The sequence below is a fragment of the Parasteatoda tepidariorum genome, chromosome 5, assembly GCF_043381705.1.
Source record: "Parasteatoda tepidariorum isolate YZ-2023 chromosome 5, CAS_Ptep_4.0, whole genome shotgun sequence".
NCBI classification, from domain to species: Eukaryota; Metazoa; Arthropoda; class Arachnida; order Araneae; family Theridiidae; genus Parasteatoda; species Parasteatoda tepidariorum.
Genome location: NC_092208.1, coordinates 75,649,261 through 75,669,291, shown reverse-complemented (window position 1 = coordinate 75,669,291; position 20,031 = coordinate 75,649,261). Strand labels below are relative to the sequence as shown.

At 27.3% G+C, this 20,031-nt stretch overlaps 1 protein-coding gene across 1 annotated transcript in view; it reads right to left on the bottom strand.

Annotated features, from left to right (window-relative positions):
* Nucleotides 1-10,624, bottom strand: part of LOC107450308 (anaphase promoting complex subunit 5 ida) — a 23,115-nt gene extending 12,491 nt beyond the window's left edge. The window contains exons 1-8 of the mRNA XM_043047537.2: nt 10,226-10,624; nt 9,541-9,623; nt 7,321-7,439; nt 4,123-4,294; nt 3,955-4,018; nt 3,762-3,863; nt 2,442-2,635; nt 307-388 (exon numbers count right to left, since the gene is read on the bottom strand). Coding sequence (XP_042903471.1) covers nt 307-388; nt 2,442-2,635; nt 3,762-3,863; nt 3,955-4,018; nt 4,123-4,294; nt 7,321-7,439; nt 9,541-9,623; nt 10,226-10,447 — 1,038 coding nt within the window. The 5' untranslated portion in view covers nt 10,448-10,624. The remainder of the gene's footprint in view (nt 1-306; nt 389-2,441; nt 2,636-3,761; nt 3,864-3,954; nt 4,019-4,122; nt 4,295-7,320; nt 7,440-9,540; nt 9,624-10,225) is intronic.
* Nucleotides 10,625-20,031: the final 9,407 nt, after the last annotated feature.

Genomic DNA, 20,031 nt, shown 5'->3' with positions numbered 1-20,031 from the left:
ATAAATTCTTATATATATAAAACACAACACAAAGAACACAAATGGTAAAAATTTTGAGTGATTACCACAAACTTTTGCATAACAGCTTAATTTCTGATCAGAAAAGTAAATTATTAAAATCAACTAGCGTAATTTTTATTTTTAGAAAAATACCTAATTTATAATAAAGGAACAGGAAAGTAGTATTAAATAATAATAGTAATAAATAAAAAAAATTTAAAAATAGTTTATAAGTAATTCCTAATTAAGCCTAAAATAAGTAATCTATAATATTTAAATATGGTATAGTTTACAAAGATTTCTTACCAATGAATACTGTAAACACACATTATCATTGACCTCTTGGGCAACCATAATTGCTTCATTTAAAGCTGCAAGAGCTTCATCCCTGTAATTAAATAATTTTAACAACACTGAATGATGTAACTAAATATGTACTTCATTTATCTCATATATCTGTCTCGTCATTTGCTATATATATATATATATATATATATATCTAAATAATTAATTTGATTATTAGCTTTTTTACTTCATCTCATATTTATTATTAATTTAAGCTTAGGTGAAGCTTTTATTTTATGGAAATGTTTTATTAAATTTGTAATCACATCTAAGTATGTAAGTATATCTATTATGTAAGTATATCTAAGCATGTAAGTATATCTATCAAAAATGTTTCATACGAAAAGTAGATATATGTATCTATGTTTCATACAAAAATGTCATATTTTATTCAAAATGATAATGTAAAAAAATCAATAAATCTTTCAAAAATAAAATAAAAAGAGAAGAAAGTCATATATATAAAAAAAAGGAAATCGCATATCGGTGTAAGAATCTTGCATCTGACTTCAATGTATACATTCACTTATATATTAAGAAGGTGGCAATAATATTTAAGGTACACAATATTTCACAATTTATGGATACCTTAGGTACAGTTGAAATCTTTGCCCCACATAGGGGGCACAAGTTTGCCACGTCAGATTGGAACTTTTTTATAATTTCTTGTCAGCAGTGAAATAAATAAAAATGAGATGAAATCAAAAAAGAGTAACTTGAATATTTTGAAAATACAAGATGTGAATAATGGGAGTGTATTTTCAACATGCATTTTTTTCATAAATTTCTATTAAATCTTACAAGTGACAGCATTTATCAAACGCCCAAAAAATAATGTAGCATATTTTTATTTTCAATTTATAACTCAAAAATCTTTTCTTTTTTTTTTTAAATATCATAACAAGAAAAATTTATTTACTTCATAATAGTTCTCAACTTTATTTGTATTGAACCAGTTAAAAGCACATACTTTTACCCTTAATTATATGCTTTAAAATTTAATTATCAAGCAATAATTTTTTATCTTGCATAACAGCAAAAATAAAGATTACAATAGAATAGAAAGCAACTTAGAAACGAAAGTAAAAATTCTTAAATTGGAGAAAAAATAATAAATTTTTGAGATTACAAAATAATAATAATTTTAAAACAGAGCAAAGAGAAAGTTTTACAAATTTATAATATTCATAAATTTGGGAAATTCAACACATTCATCCTAAAATCAAATCTGTAATTAAAATTAAGTTTATTTTACCATATATTTTGATTTTCTTAAACATTCCAAATAAATCTATTTCACCTTAAAAGCATTTATAAATTATTCTTTCAGCAACTTAAAAATTTGCAAAATCAAATGACTGACAAGTTAGCCAAGTGTTAACATTAACAAGATTATAAAATGTTAAAAAATACATTCATTTCCTTATGTGTCCTCTAAACTGGTTTGATATTCTTGAAAGTTTTATTATTTAAATTCACACCTAATTTGACCATTTCTAATGATTTTTCTGTAGTTTATAAATTCTAAAATTTTAGAAAATTAATGCCTTAACATAAATTGAGTATAAAGATTGTCATGATTTTACTTATTTTAAGTTTTTTTCAGTTTTCAGCTAAATTTAAAAGTAAATAGCACAAATTGAATGGCGAATAGCACAAGTCATATTGAAAACAGTACAAGTACAATAATAATATAGGATAACATGTCTTTAATGCTTGTCCATAAAAATAAATCTGAAGTAATAACCAGGAAGCCTTATAACTCATTTTAACTTCTAGCACCATCTGTGCATAACTTTAAGTTTAAAGGTTAAGTGTAAAGGTATATGGTTAACTATCAATATTTTTGATGCTCTTTTGAAGTTCAAATTAAAATGAGTCTATAAAAAATATTAAATAAAAATAGCACTATGGCAGAATAAATTAAAGGTGACTTTTATCTTAGTCCGACTCTATATTTAACAATATGGATTATTTTTTTTAAAATGTTACCTTAAAAATAATAGATATCTGATTGTTATATTTAGCTAAATTCCTGACACCACAACTTGCACTTAAATTTCATTATTTTTAATGTTTTTACTAATAATGCTTACTTGTGGTCAAATAAAGCATGTAATATTGCAAGATTCAAAGCAGCATAGCGAGAACTTCTACTAAGATCTTCTGAAGCTGTTGTGGCTTTAGTTTCCTGAGGAACAGCTGTATTACGGTCAAAATGATGATAAAGATTTTCTCTAGCTCCACAATATTCTCTCACTCTCAATGAATTAAGATAACTCAAATAGCACTAAATAATAAAGCGAAAAAATACAAACATAAGCATTGCAGACTGCAGGTGAATGTTATTTGCAGTTTATATGTTTTTTAAACTTGAATTGATGTTAGCACAATTTTAAATATTTTTAAAAACATACTGAAAGAAAACCGAACTTTCTAAGCAATTGAATAATACATTAAACCTGTAAAGAAAATAAAACTAAACATTAATACAAGAAATTAAGAGGCTGTCAGTCATAAATTCCAAGATCACCAAGCTTCAAGAATATGAGAGGCCTTAAATAAATTAAGGATCCAGACTGTTCATTTGATACATCAAAGTGAACTGAATTACATTGTCTCAAAATTGACATATTACTCATACAAGACACTGGTCTAAAAAAGTTTTGCAAGTATTGCCAAATGCTGACTTTGGTGTATGCAAGCAAAAAATATTCTTTAGTTTAACAAGGAATCATGAAAAAATAACAAGATACAGTTGTAGGTCTTCAGATTTTAAAAAATGTATTAATATTAGAAACAAGTCAAGAAATATAGACCTATACCGAAGTAAATTAAAAGTAGAAAATTTGAGATTATCTGTGTTTTAGGAAACAAGAACAAACATTGAGAAAATGACATTGATAGGTTTTTCAGTTGTTATGTCTGCACGTACACAACTTAAAGAGACTTGTTTAACCAATTTTCTACCTTACTTTTAAGACACATTAAGTACAATTCAAATGTTAATTTTCTTCGTTTTCACCAATGGATGAAAAAGTAAAACCTCTATCCCTCACCTTTGCTTGAACTAACTCAGTAAATATAATAACCAACAGCATGTGAATCTAGGTTCTAGTGGAATTCACCTGGTAGCAGGACAGTAGTTGTTCAATCAACTATTTTTCTTATTTGCTTATTTTAAATTATACTAGGATTGTTGGTGTTAATCACCCCTAACCCTTACAACACAAGTTTAGAAATTAAGTGCTACATACAAACATTTAGTTTAAAAAAATTTAGTATAACATGTCTAGTACAGAGTTACGAGCTCTCTAATAAAACTAAATTTTTATAGATAAATGTAATATTATTAATTAGCTTGGTAATATACTTATCAATTCATCAACAACAAAACAAAACAAAAAAACTTTTACCGCTTCATATAATTCAGGATTCCCTTTCAAAAGTTCTTTAATTTTTTGCTGTAAATCAAATGGAGATAATGCTGCACTCTCATTAATTTGTAATAAAGCTGCCTGAAAAGTGAATAAAAACAATATGAAATCTTACACTGTTGTGTTTACAATTTTGACTAAAATTACAAAATCGTATAAAATGTTTCATTACTTGTTGTGCAATAAAAAATTCAGCTTGTTTCTGGGAGGCAAACACCTGGCATTCCTCATGATAACTAGAAAATAATAACAAAATTAAGCAAAGTATAAGCAAGGATTAAAGAAGCAGAATAAGTGGAATTAAGCAAGGATAAAAGAAAAGAAAAAAAAATTAACATACCTATCTTCTAATTTTTCATCAAGTGCAGAATCACTGCAATTGATATCAGTGCTGTCGTCAAGACATTGTGCAAATGCAGCATCGAAATAAACATGAAACTTATGACACAATTTAGTGACAAGACTAAACGATAGCTTATCAAATGCTAACAGCATATGTCGAATAAATAATCCTACAGAAAATAAAGAAACAATGACATACAAGATTAATGCATGCATGATTAATATATGAATAATGTAATGAATAATATAATGAATAATATAATGAATAATATAATGAATAATGTAATGATTAATGTATGAATCACTGTATGAATTAAAAAATAATAATATTNCTTATCAAATGCTAACAGCATATGTCGAATAAATAATCCTACAGAAAATAAAGAAACAATGACATACAAGATTAATGCATGCATGATTAATATATGAATAATGTAATGAATAATATAATGAATAATATAATGAATAATATAATGAATAATGTAATGATTAGAGCCCGGATTTTGATGACCTAAAAATTCTCAACTAATGCCCTTAAAAAGTGCCAAAAATGGCCTTAAAAAGTGCAAAAAATGCCCTTAAAAATGCTCTAAAAATGCGAAAATTGCGCTAAAAATGCCTTATGACGTGACTTAAGTAAAAAGTAAAAATATCGAAGTAAAACAATGTTTTACTCTTTAAAATTATGAGTCATTTCAAAAACTATAAAGCAATGTAATACTTGTTCTACGTTCATTAAAGTTTGAAAAATATTTGTTATATCCTAAAATAACAAAAAAAAGAGGAAAATATATTGACACCAAAACATTTTCATTTTGTACAGAAACTTTAATGAATATAACAACTTACATCTAATAATATTACTAAATATCAGAATTACATTGGATTATTAAATGTTTTTTGATATTTTGAAATGTAAACAAGTGTCTCTTGTCTGAAAGTAAATTTTCATTCCTGCAGAAGCTTCTTTCAACGTCTACTGATGTTATAGGTGCGTACTTGAAAAAGACTGTCTCACTTACTGACAATTCTTCTTCACTTTGAAAATTTGTTGCTTCACCAGTTAGTATCCTAGAGATTTTCTTCATTGTTTGGAAGCCAGTGCTCTTCTCCAAAACTTTATTCAATTTAGCTGCTACACTTTGTCCTATTTTTCCCCTTGCGAGTTGCAACACTCGACTCACTACATCAACATAATTTATTGCATCACAAAGTTCCAATTCTTGTTTCTCGAGGCTTGTAATTGTCGAGGACTCAATAGCAAAGTTAAACTTGATGAATGCTAAGTTTCCTTCGATTTTATCAGAAGCGAACACGTTTAGCACTATCTAAATTGATGCAGCATCTTCTGAATCAAAAGTACTGACGATAGACTTCACTATCTTAAATTTTCACTGTAGTATACGCATGCATCCAACCAGGTACCCCATCGTGTGATTACTGGTTTAGGGGGCAAAGCTGACTAGGAGCAAATATTTTGAAACATTCTAGAGCATAAATGTATGCTCTAGCAAATGTTTTGAAAAATTCTTTGAGAGTTACAATATGAAATGTAAAATTATAGGACAAATCATGCATTTCATGTAATAAAATACCCCAAAAAATAATAAAAATTGGAAAAAATTAACGAAAACCTTAAAAAATGCTTTATAATACAAAATACACCCCAAAATTTAAAAAAAATGCTCTATAAATCTGAAAAAATGCCCTAAAGGACAAAAAATGTCCAAAAATGCAAAAAAATGCCCTAAAGGACAAAAAATGTCCAAAAATGCAAATGTCATCAAAATCCGGGCCTTAGTAATGATTAATGTATGAATAACTGTATGAATTAAAAAATAATAATATTCAGTAAAAAAGTTTATATCATTACTTATTTCTTTAATTTAGAAACAGGAAATGCAATAATTAAATTCATATAAAGTTTATCCATTTTAATAATGATTCTTAAGGAACAAGAATTGAAGAAAAAAATGCGTGTGTGTTTTTTATCTATATATCTTTAAATTTAAAGTTGATAAGTTTTGATAGACTTCGAAAAATCTATAATCTAAAATCTATAATGAAAAATCTATAGGTAATAATAAAATATTTTTTGTGTTGTGTTTATTTTTCAACATCAATAGAAATATATTTATAAAAATAATCAGAAAATTATTAAATAAAATATGGAAAATTAAGAATGAGAAGAAGTCTAAGCTTGTTGAAATGTAGGTATCAAACCTCTCATCTGCAAATAAAATAATTTTTACAATGCATGCTAGGTGATAAATAAAATTATAAAATTTAACAATATATATACATAAAAAAAGTAAAATTCTATATTTGAAAGAACCACTGTTTCTGTGATTCAATTCTAAGTGAGACATCATTCTAAAATATTTGTTAGTAGCATTCTATTAAAGTTGTAGAACTAAATAAATTCCATAATTAAAAAAATTCAATAAAAGTTCTCTAATTAAAAAAAAAAAATTCCAAAAAGATTTTGCATGGCAAATTAAAACTTTCAACAAACAGAAGTACTTTTCTAAAGTTACGAGAATTTTAAAAAAGCAGAGTTCATGGGGATATTTGATAATTATAAAATACCTGTTTTAAAAAAATTATCAAAAATGTACATTTATATTACATTCCTAATGTGCTGCTCTTGACTAATATTACTACAGTTTCAAATTGAAAACAGAAAATATTTTTTTAAGCCAAATATTATTAATCTATGTCTTTAAACAATAAAGAACACTAAATCAGCAATACTAAATAACAGCAAATAGTTTTTTTTTTACAAATATTTGTAATTTTTAAGACAAATATTTTTAAACAGTGATTTAAAATTCTAAAAATGGGAAAAATTGTCTTTGTTAGCAATATTATCATGATACCATCAGAATAAGAAATGCATTATACTATTAAAAAACTTTAGGTTGTAAAAAAAAAAGACAACATTGATGGCATAAGAAAATTACAGTTAGAATACAGAATAAAATGTGGTAAAAAATATACACAACAGAAGATGTCAATAAAAAAAAACTATTTAATAAACTACCTAGTATACTACTTTCTTATTTCACTAAAAATTTAGTATACTACCTTTATGTATACCTGGCATACATAAAAAAAGTAGTTTTTTTTTATAAATTATGTTTAACAAAATACCTAGTTTACTGCTTTTATACATAAATTATATCTTATAAAATACCTAATATACTGCTTTTATGTATAACTGGTAGCATTGGTGCAGGTTCCACTAATAGAGAATCCAAGGTAGCGATGTAATCCATGATTGCTGCAACCCCATTTTTTCGAAGTGTCTCTAACCTAATAATTATAAAACACGTTAAACTGATATAAAATCATTAAACTGATAAACTCAAAAAATTTTAATTTGATTTCATAAAGATATAAAAATCAATACTTCAGTGTTACAGAGACCACAAACAATCATTGCAAATTGATTGAATAGTTGGTCAGAAGAGTGAAAACAAATTTAAAAGGAAAAAAAAAAGTTAATTAGTTTTATGAAAAAATGCAACTGTGAATAAATTAATTAATTCTTTGTCTGAGAGTAACAGGAATTACTTCAATTATTAATGAATACAAAAGGCAAAACATCTTCAACTGGTCGTATGTAAAGAACATAGAAAAAATTTAATATTTTAAATTTTAAAAAAAATAAAAAAGAAAGGAAAGAAATCTAAATTGAAATAAAACTAATTTGTTTCTTTCGAAACAGGATCTGAAATTTAATTACTCATTTGTTTAACCAAAATATCAGAGCTTGCTTGTAAACAGTGTTAAAAAACAAAAAATTATAAAAATTTTTGGAAAAAATTAAATTAAATAGTCTGCATTGTCCACGTACTCCTTTTTATTCCTATTATATTATTCTTTTTATCCAACTTATTAGAGTGAAATTGTATTTTTTCACTTATTGTGCATCAAAAATATAAAATGGCAACAATACCAAAACTCTATAAAAAAATAAACAAATAAAAATTAATTAAACATGTAAGGCACATAAAGAAAATAAATCCATTTAATATTGAATTGATGATTTTTATAATCTTTCGATAGTTCTTTTTTTGTTTTCCCATTTAACTATTTAATGATTTCCTTATTTACCATTTATTACATAAAGTAAGAAGTAATTGTCTAGTAATAAGCCAAGTAATAAGTAAACTTTGAAGTAATTGTCTCATAGAAAATAAAAAAAAAAGAAAAGTAGTTCAAACATAAAGCTTAATGCTTTATAAATGCTCAAGAAGAATTTAACTTTTAAGTAGAATATAAAAATTTTCAGGGTCGGTAAATGGTATATGACAGAAAAAAGACTGAAACATAAATTCAGTTTATAGTTATATCGAAAGCTAAATTATAATTCTGAGAAGCTAATTAGAATCCCTTCATGATCTTAATTTGCTTTCCTCATTCAACAGATTATGGATAGATAAATGTGTACAAATCATGTACGTTACAGAATCATTTTCTAGTTGGAGTTCAGAACAATAATTTTGTATGTAACTAACATTTCATAAAATATAATCTTTTATCTGCATAAATAAAAGAAAAATATACTGGAAAAAAAATGAGAAACCTTAAAAATAATAGTTTAAAGCCAAAAAACTCACTTAGGGATAAAAATTTTTAAAGAAGCTACGTGAAAAAAGTAAACAAAAAAATCTGTTACAGAAATATCTAAACAGACATTTAAAATACAGACAAATTAATAAAATGCAATTAATATGCACGTAAAATGTAAATAATAAAATGCAAATTAATAAAAATACATAGGTAGAAATAAAAAAACTATATATTCATCACTGCTCTGCAATTATTTTTCAACAGTATTTCTTATCGCACTAAATAAAACACAATAATACAAATACAATTAATAATGAATTGTAATAATAACTCATTGTGTATATTATGTACTAAGCATATATCATATACTAACAATTACATTTAAGCGTAAAGTCCTATAACACGGAAGTATCGATATATATGTCATTCAGATGTAATAATTTGTATTTGTAGTAATAGCAAAACTGATATTAAACAATTAAAGTAAACAGTAATAGCTTCAAGCAAAATTCAATTTATATACTTGCAAAAAAAAAGAGCTTGTATGAAAATTTTAAAGGGACGATATCCATATCGGTACCTACACCAAAATCATCGCCAAGATTTTACAACTTCCCAACAGTGACTTGTCATAAACTAAAAATAAAATCACAGAAGGGAACCAACTCAAACGGTATAATATATAGCCTTCCCGGAGAAAACAGTTTAAAAAAATAATTTTTTTTATATTTTTGCAAGTTTAAATCTTTTTGCCACCTTGACAACTAGTAGTTGGCAGGAACAGGTACCGATGCGGAAACATCCCAATTCTTAAGAAGTTATAAAGAGTTGTACCCACCTATTGACAAAAAACTGATATGTTTTAGGATGCATAATAGGATGAATAATGTTGATCAATCGTTTTAAATCCATATCTGGATTCTATAATAAGGAAGAAACAGAATGTTAAAACAACATCGAATGGTTAATTTTAAAAAGTAGGCACTCAATTGTGAAAAAATTTTTTTTTAATCTATTACATGTCAAAAAAGAAAGTTTTCAAATAAAATAGGCCATGATTATGAACTAATAAGTGAGAATTTCATTATTTTCTGAATTTGAATTTTATAAAATCACATAGCTTTAAAATTAAGTGATTCATTTTTAAAAACCTAAAATTTTTTAACATATAAACTACTGCAGAACAAACAAAATCTATACAGAAAAAAGTTGGATTTAACAAGTTTATATAAAATTGAGTTAAACTCAACATCCAGGTTTGAAAATGATTAATAAAACAATTTCATATCGATTAAATTTTACTGTAATAAGTAAACAGAAAAATAGAATGAGTTAACAATTTTATAAAAACTACTTTCTATGTTTACTACGATAATTTAAACCATCAACTTCACAGCATACCTAATAACTTTTGTAACACTTTCTTAATCACAAAAAATATATAATTCCCACATAATATAGGATCCAATTAGAAAAGTACTATATAAACATGAAAATTAAAATAGTAATATGTACAATATTACTTGAATAAGCTTCAACATAGTTGACGCAAAATCTCGATTTTGCTGATTAGTATGTTCCCAAGATGCATCGTCTGATCTTTGACCATGTCGTTTTTGCAAAGATTTATGTCGCACATAGCAAAATTCTTTTATTAAAACTAAGAGCGAAATTTTGTGAGCTGTTACATAGTCTTTTGATGATTTTGATATAGATACTGGAAGAGGAGGTTCCGGAGGTACCATTATGACTATATTTGATAATAAATCAAGTTGTATGCATTTAATTTTTCAAATGATCCTATTCAAATGAGAAAAATCAAATTTACGGCAATGTTCGCCACTTCTTTCAACTATTTATTTATTTTAAATATCTTCGCTCCGGTCCGGCTGCTTATTTCTGCTTAAAAAGATCCTAATTCAAGAAAAGCAGGATATCAAAAATTTTGAGCTTCTAGCTTTCTTATTATTAGAGATCTACTTGTTCTTGTTGTAGTTCATTTACGTCGCACTAGAGCTGCACAATGGGCATGCCATCACAATTTTGTTCCTCTGCAGAGGGGATGGCACCCCCGCTTCGGTAGCCCAACGACCTGCACGCGAAGTCGAGCACTTTACGGTAGCACAGTTTAACGAGGACCAATACCGCACACCCTCGGTCCTTACGCAGACTGATCCAAGTGGGTCACCCACCCGCGCACTGACCGCAGCTAGTGATGCTTGACTTCGGTGATCTGATCGAAACCGTGTCTTAACGATCAGTCCACTGCGGGACTAGAAATCTACTATAATTATTCAGCCCGCTATATCTATATTACTTTTCAAAACGTTCGTTTCTAAAATCAAAAACACCTAAAAATTAGATTTGGCACTCATTTAATTATTTATTGAAAATTTAAAAAAAAAATGAAAAAAAAAACTATGTTGCTTAAGAACTATTCAAACTGGATGCAAAAAAATCGGGTATGCGAAATTTGAGATCCCGCAGTTGACTGATCGCCAGGACACGGTTCCCAGCAGATCACCGACGTCAAGCATCACTGCGGTCAGTGTGCGAGTGGGTGACCACTTGGATCAGTCTGCGTAGGGACCGAGGATGTCGATGTGCGGTATTGGTCCTCGTTAAACTGTTCTACCATAAAGTTCTCGACTTCGCGTGCAGGTCGTCGGGCTACTGAAGCGGGGGTGCCATTCCCTTTGCAGAGGATCAAAATTGTGATGGCATGTTTTCGGACCATCCTCAGGGATGCTTCCCAGACCGTCGTCAACAGCCCATTGTGCAGCTCTAGTGCGACGTAAATTAACTACAACAGCAACATTGACAAATTTGGGATGCAAAAGAGAATGAGTGAGATGGGCCCTTGACCCATTGGTTCACAAAGGTGTGCAAAAACTTAAGCATCGAAAACTTAAACTTAAGCAGCCAAGCAACGCCCGAAATCAATTGGCCGTTTTCACCGGATGCGTAAAAATTGGATAAGCGAATTCGGAAATGAGATGATAAATATATTTCGCCAATCAGGATTTCATTTTCAACTCCGTATTTCCATAAGGCAAATTTTTGTATTTAGTATTAATGGTCCCTTAGACTGAACAGTTTGGTGACCAATGGTATGAGGGACATAATGTGGTCTGTAATGTTCGTCAGCTTCTTTTACTTCTCATATAGGATGGCGAAAAGTAAAAAAAAAACATTCCTGCAGCTACCCATGAGTCGTTTAAGGTGGTCATTAAGGTAAAAGCTCCACAATTTCGCGATTAAAGGCATGATGGTGGCACTATGGTCAGCATTGCGAACAGAGCACCTTAATTTCCTTGACAATTAGCTGGCACATGTCAATCTGAAGCTCAGTGTGCAGACACATCAAAAATTTCGACCAGCTAAACTTTCGACACTGTTATCAAGCCTTGAAATTAAAATTTCCATGATGGTTGATTTTACAGGTATTGTAGAAAAAGTAGTGGGTCTCTGGATTTCTCCATATAAAAGTATAAACCATGGAAAATTGTCCTCTATTCCAAAGGGAGCTGTCCTTTAATGTTCAAGAAATAGACCATCACAGAAAAAAATATACATATTGATTTATAAAGTCATCAAGGATAAAGCATCAGGCTGTGTAACTGCATACCCTTTGCTCTATGCATACTTTAGAAATATGAACTAAGACTTCGAGGAGAACTTTTACAGATGCAGTCTTCCCTGACTTCACTTTTAATCAGTGCGTGGTCACATAGACTTTATCAAAGCTTTTGTAGACTGTGAAAATACTTTCCGGATGAATTAGCTTGTCTGACCTCTAGACCTCAAACTCAGTGGCGTGGTGCTACAAACTAACAGCTTTTCAACTACAACTACAGCTTTTCTTAACTAATAGGATCAGTTGTCGAAATAATCCAGGGGGCCATACGAAATAATGCACTACTTATCAACAGTTTTTGTCCCGATGCTTTCACACTTTTCATACTCCGATGACTCGATACACACGATCATATTTTTTCACTATTATTGTTAAATAATTATTAACTCTTGTATTATATCATCCTATGTTCAAAGCAAATTTCATTAAACTCTAATTCGCGATCGCAACAATCAGTTACGCCATCTGGAAAGAAGATCGGTTCTGTCTAGAGACTTCCCCTTCCCAGTGCTCAGATGTATGGGAATGTATTAACTGAGCTTGCCCCATCTATAATGTTTTTCGCATATATAGAATATCAAAATTATATTTTAAAATTTTCATGATGCAGTTTTGAGTTCAGTAGTTCTCAAGCATAAAAAATTCCTATGATCATCCTAACACGCTAATGATAAAAGCGTGCCTAATGTTGTCACATCATAGATAAAGAGTTCTGATGCTGACGCACTATATCCATAGCCCATTTCGATCTCTAATATAAAATTATTGATCCGTATTCTTAGATCCAAATTTTCACTTATTTTGTTTTTTCAATTTTCTTATTGCTCATAAAACGCAACATATTTCGAAAAAATATTAAGCAAAAAAATTATAATTTTTAAAGAAATTTTTTTTTATTTTTTAAAATTCATGCTACATTTATAAAGCCAATTATTTGCATTGCTATTTTTTGGCGTAGGGTGTTATACAATATTTTATTAAATTTTTTTTCACTTATCCATTGAATTCATTCTTAGTTGATATAAGTAGAACTAATTACAGAAATACTTTTAAAAAAAAATTAAATAAAAACTGAAAGTATAAAACTCTTTTTTTCATTCCTTTTAATCACCATTGTCATTAGGAATTCTAATGCAGATCATTTTAAAAAGGGAAAAAAAATCAAAGTAATTTCCTGCAGCATAAAGTTAGTTTTAATAGTTATTAACTTATGAATTACTAAAATTACCATTCTAGACTTTCAGTCATAGCAGGAAGCTGAAATTTATTCCTAACACTGCACAGAAAAGTTTGAGCCGGTATGTACCGGATTCTTAAAGCTTGTAGAATTCGGGTGTCCGGTGAAAACTACAATTAGGCCGATTCCGAGTATCCGGTAAAAATAGGGTACTCGGTCTGATTTTATAATATTTATGCCAAATATGAAAATTCCTAATATTTATTATTGAAGAACTATTTTAAAAATTACTTAGAAATAAAAACACAGGTATAAACGGCATACCTCGTCGATCTATTGAAAGATTGACTCCAGATTTTTCTATGGAGACATCTGCCAATGATGAACTTTATAATTAATATATTCATTTGATATATTAAAATTTTTTCATAGTATTTCTTTCTGCAGTTATTCTGTTGAACATATGGTATCTTTTAAATAAATTGACGGTGTAGTGAATGAAAAATCTTCAAAATGGATTTATTTGTCCATTATTTATTAGCTAGATCCTTACAAACTGTGTAAAGATGTGGAAAACTAGAAAATCAAAATTATCTGCATAATCGCCGCACGTTTTCTCACAATCTAAAATTTTCAAAATATCTTCATTTAACAGCTCTTTTTCCAACTTTGAAAATCTTTTTAGCACATTATCCGTGACTTTCTACCCATTCATAGGTTTATACATTAACATTATTAAACTTCATAGCTGCTCGAGTTTGTGAAGCATAAAAAATGGCCAACTTAAATACCGATATTTGAAAACATTCCAGGAATGAGGAAAATTCGATAAAACTCAAATACGCTGCATACAAAGAGCATGTTAAACGAAGTTCTAACTTAATTGTATTGAAATAGATTCGTAATTGGATTCGAAAAATCAGAAAGATTTACAGAACTATAAGAAAAGCAAGGAATGTGTTCCCTAGGCTACTTCATTTAGTATACGGTCAAAAGTTGTATGTATATAGTTCTATAGTATATAGTAAAAGTTGTATGTATATAGCTAAATTTTAACAAAATAAAGAAAAATTTTGAAAGAATGTTAAGCCTCTTAACATCACTTCATTTTAATTATCGCTGTTAAGTTGAATATGGGTGTAAACTTAGCAAAAACCTTTAGTATAGTTATTAAAATATTGTAATTAAAACAAGGAAGAAAATTAATAGGATATTTTTTTCCAAATCTTCCGCCTAGTTTTAAAAATATTTCCGCATAGTTTACAAGACTTTACCAATAACTAAAAAATAATTTATGAAAAATAGAAACTACACTGATACAATTTCTTAAATTTTTCAATTGGTCAGATAGACATTTTTACTATTAACAATGGACAGACGACTCATACATAAATTTTGACACATGTTAAATGGACAACTAGTCAACTCTTTAATTATGTGATATAGTCACGTTGATTGTAAAGCCAAAACGAAAATTTTATCTTCATCTTTGCTTTGAATCTAAACAAAAACTGGCTCTTAAGAGCGTGGACAGGTTTTTCTACTCTTGAAACATATGCAAACCAGAACTCGTTATGTAATAGAACTGGTTAAGCCTCTTTTTTGGGTTCGGAGATCACCTCAATATGAGGCAAGCATTTGCACTGAAAACGAAACAGTTAAAATAGGCTTCTCTTAGATCAAGCATTGGGACAAACTCTTCTTTGTGAAAAGCTTTTTCAAAGAAACTAAACCAAATTTGTGTTACATGGAGAAGGTAACTATCAAAACCTTCTATAGTTTGCTCGACAGTAGAAGAATTAACCTGCTAGAAACCAAATGTATTGATATAACCAGTTAAAAACACGTTTTTGGAGAAAATATAATTTAAAATTATTACTCATTCACAAACTATAGTAAAATGTTTCCAAATCAATGAACTGATGAGTGCATTAACACAGTAAAATATTGATATATTCATTTTGCTGGATTAGTTTCATATGCTAAAAATAAGATTTAAGAGCTCACAATAACCATTGATTTATCTTTTTCAATAAGTTACAGTTGAGGGCATTTGTTGTTGTTTGTTTTAAATGCGTTTTACTATGTTTTCATTTTGATTCATAAAATTAATTAAAATTTTGTGGGATAGTGAAATTTATCATGCTAAATCCAGTAGTGACATTCTTAAATGGCTAAGAAAGTATTGGTCTATGTGGGTTTTAGAAACCTGGTGTCTGAGTAGTTTTATGTCCACTATATATCATACGATTGTGTAGAGAACAAACAAGTGTTACATGGAAAAATTGGCTAGATGCTGATTATTGAAATTCATTAGCTGAATACATAATATCAGTCTCTTATATGTTTTGGTTTGAATGTTTATATTAGCCTCATAAAGTAAGGTGATTTCTGAAGCAAGGAAAAAGGTTCAAACGGAGTTTGAAGGAAAATAAAACCTCTTTGCACGCTTCAGAACCGGTTTTCGTTTATAATCAGAACAATGAGGAAGCAGTATTATAAGGAAAATGCTAACATTTTTGTTTTAAGTTTGATAAACAGTAAAAGCAACTATGTAACAAAATAAAAATTTTACCAGGCTATTCAGGCAATGAAAATTTAGCCAAGTATTGGGTAATAGTCGGTACCCAATCCATACTTAGTTTTGAGAAATGGAGTATTTAATTGAATATTTTTTTCGATGTATGAATTAATTGAAAACACAAGAAAAAAAAATTACAAATATAAACAATTTTAATTACTTTATTTGAAAGGTCAAATTTTCTTAAACAAAACTTCTTGACAAATATTAGACCAATAAAATGTTATATTCCGTAATCTTATAATACAGAAGTAATATTAGTTGTAAGAGTTAATGAAACATATGCTCCAGCAAAGATTTCAAAAACTATCATACAAATAAAAGTGATTACTCATAAAAATTACTTTCTTTTGTGCATCAACAATTCTGATTATAAGTAAAATTCAAAAACTATTCATTACAGTAGTTTAACATTCTGATTTATGAATAATATAACTAAATTCTATGAAGTAAGAAATAAAAAAAGAACGATTGTCACAATAATATACTTTTTAACTCTTTGCAATAGACCAAACCCTACAGGCAACAACACTAAAGCTATTAATACCCGTAATTCTAATTAAAGAAATGCAATAGGCATAACGGCAGCCTTTTAAATACTACAATAATTTAAAATTAATAAATTCTAAGTTGTAGAGTTAATATAAAAAGAGACATTTTTTGGAATTCAATAACACAAATAAAAATATAAAATAAATGAAATAATAAATTAAAACCTTTTTTATTATATTATTCAGAAAAAACTGTAAATTGCTTTTAAAGTTTTAATTCACCTTAATAAATCATTGTAAATTATGCAAATCTAACAAATAAATGAAAAATTAAATAAATAAAACTTTAAAACTATTTTTTCTTAAAAGTTCTTCAATTCTTTTAGTTAAAATTTCAAAAAGATTACTCAAATGTAAAGAAAAATTACTTTAAAAAAAATTGCTTTAAACAAAAAAAAAAAATAAATTTTTTTTTAGTGTATTGAATTTAGAGATACCAATAATGGATAATTCATTTCTTTATTCCAAAAATGAAGTATAACATTTAGTAAACTTTTCTTTTCAAAAATTTTGTTTGATTGTTCCATCTATAGGAATTTTAGAAAAACAATTTAAATGTAACTTTCAATGAAATGTGAGTTAGAGCACGGTTGTTTTGCTCAGAGATGCTGCTTTGATGCTTAATATAAACAACTAAAATTGTCTCAAGTATTTTTTCTGGAATGAGATATTAATAAAAAGAGAAAAAGTAAACAAGTAACCAAAAATAATGGATTGTATAATGTCAGTCTTTTATCCAGTAGAATAATTTAAATTAATAAGTTCTTAATCTTAGAAATATTTTCACTTAAATTACAGGATTAATTTTTCAAACATTATAAGATAAGAAAGAAATAAAAGAAAGAAGGAAAAAAAATAATCTAAAACACTTTTGTTTAATCTTAATCAAACATTTTTAAATATGAAGCTATTTGATTAAAAAAAAGTTTTTTTTTTCTCCAGTTTGTATAAATAATTTATAAATATTTACAGTGAAGATAACTTTAAATTATATGCTGGTGAGATTAGAGTTATTCATGTTTCTACTTACTTTATACATCAAAGTATTTTCATAATCGTAAAAACATTCATTTATTCCATTATTTTAAATCTTCTAAAATTTTTTTTTTCAAGATCAACATTTTTTTCAAAGCTTTACAATTTAAAAAATATTACGCAGTTTAAAAATTTGTCATTGATTTTAATCTAGAAGATAGATAGGATTTATTTCAATTCGAAGGATATTGCCAATAGATCAGCAAATTTTTTCAAATCAAGATTGTATTCCTGCTAGTTGAGCAACATGTTTTAAATAAAAATTACTTAAATAACTTTTGAAAGATTTAAGTAATTCCCTAAGTTTTATTACTCAGGAAGTGACCAACAAGAAAAGAAATGATTTCCCAATTTTGAAAAACATTGTTCACATTTGCACATGATATTTTTAATTGATATTATAAAACATTAAGTTAATTTAACAAAACATTTTAATTCAATAAAAAAATAATAAGATTATTCTTCTATTTATTCTTTGAGCACAAAGTTCAAATAAATTTATATCAGCATAGCTAAAAAAAAAAAAAAAACTTATGACACAAAACCGAAAACACTAATATTAACCCGATAAGTCTATACTTTTATCAGAAAGTAACCCATCTTTAAAAAACTCAATACTTTTAAACACAATACATAAGAAATTAGATAGACTACATTATAAATGTAAAGAAATTATAACATAAAAAATATCACAATAAAATAATATCACAAATAACAAAATATCACAATATTGAACTTTAAGTTTTTTAGCCTTTCAACTATGAGACAGATAAGACTGCGAAAAGCTTAAATACTTTTTAACAATCAATTAGAAACTTAATTTTAAAAGCGATATATACATAAAACTAATGAAAAATTGTAAAAAAAATCTATGATTTGAACTCGACAATATATTAAACACAATATACAAGTAAATAAACATTGAAGTATAAATTATAAGAGTAGTACAATTTAATTTAACAAAGAAAGAAAAACGATATATATACTAAAATAAATAAGTTTGAAATTATTATAAATACAAACAAATAAGACGTTGCAAGGCTTCAACCAATAAAAATTGTTTACAAAATTTATACATTTTAAAAACCCAATTTGAACAATACACACAACACAAATATAAAAGAGTATTGAGGCCTTAATTATGGTCACATATGAGAGTTTTCTTAGGAACAAACTTCCAAAGAAACCAAACATGAAACAGATAGAATATTTAAAAAATTTTTAATAAAAGATCTAGGTAATCACACATAACGCTAAACAATATGAATTTAGAAGAAATGGCACAAAAATGGATAAACTTTAACATAACACAGCGAGAACATTTCTTAGTGAACATGAAAGGAAAAGAACCTGCCTCAGGATCTAATACTTAATGTCTTAACACCGAGGAAGGCTCTTGTTAATGGAATTAAAATAGTCTGTTTTTGTGCTTCATTCATGTTGTTTAGCTTTATTCAAAGTTGATACAAAGTGTACTCTATCCTTACTTGGAATCAAAACTAATATAACTGAATATGCAGAATTGTAAAAATGAAACCATCTTAATCAGAAACTAATCCTTAGGGATTCAATGCAGGATTTAATAGCACAAGGTCCAATAGGACACACTGCATTAGGAAAATGACAATTCTTATCTAAATTAAACATTATTTGTTTACTTAAAACTATTCAACACAAGACCGAAAGTAATAGAAACAATACTTACAGCACAAACATTAAAATTTAATATAATTTTTCTTCTTCTTTTAATCTGAAACAAACAAAACTCTAAAAGCCTGTTAATTTTTTTTTATTTTATCTCTCTGCATATTACATGTTATAATGTAAATACATATGTTTAGAATTCTGAAATGAAATGATGAGAAGTTCAAAGCATACAAACAGAAGAGAGTAGATCAATGTAGAGAGTAAGTATGATAATTTGAAATATGGGCCTTTTGAATTATTTTAATATTATTGTTTATATTTTATATTATGATGGTTTAAATTAATTTTGTTATATTTCTGTATCAAAATTAAATAACTTCAAATGAATTAAAAATTTATATTAGGAATTCAGAACTACATAAACTACAAAAAAATTTTTTTTCTTTAAAAATGAGCTAATAATACTATTGTTAACAGTTAGTGAAATCATTCATACAAAAAAAAAAAAAAATACCAGAAGTGTAAGTCAAATGTCTAGAAATTTATTAGAGAAAATTCAGCATTTAGAGTATTATTTTACTGCAGATTTCAATTTTTAGGCCTTGAACCAAATTAGTGTGAAATTTTGTCAATAATTTGTATACATTTACGAAATCTGTACTTATGAAATTTTTACTTTTTATGTCAAAAGTTCATCACAC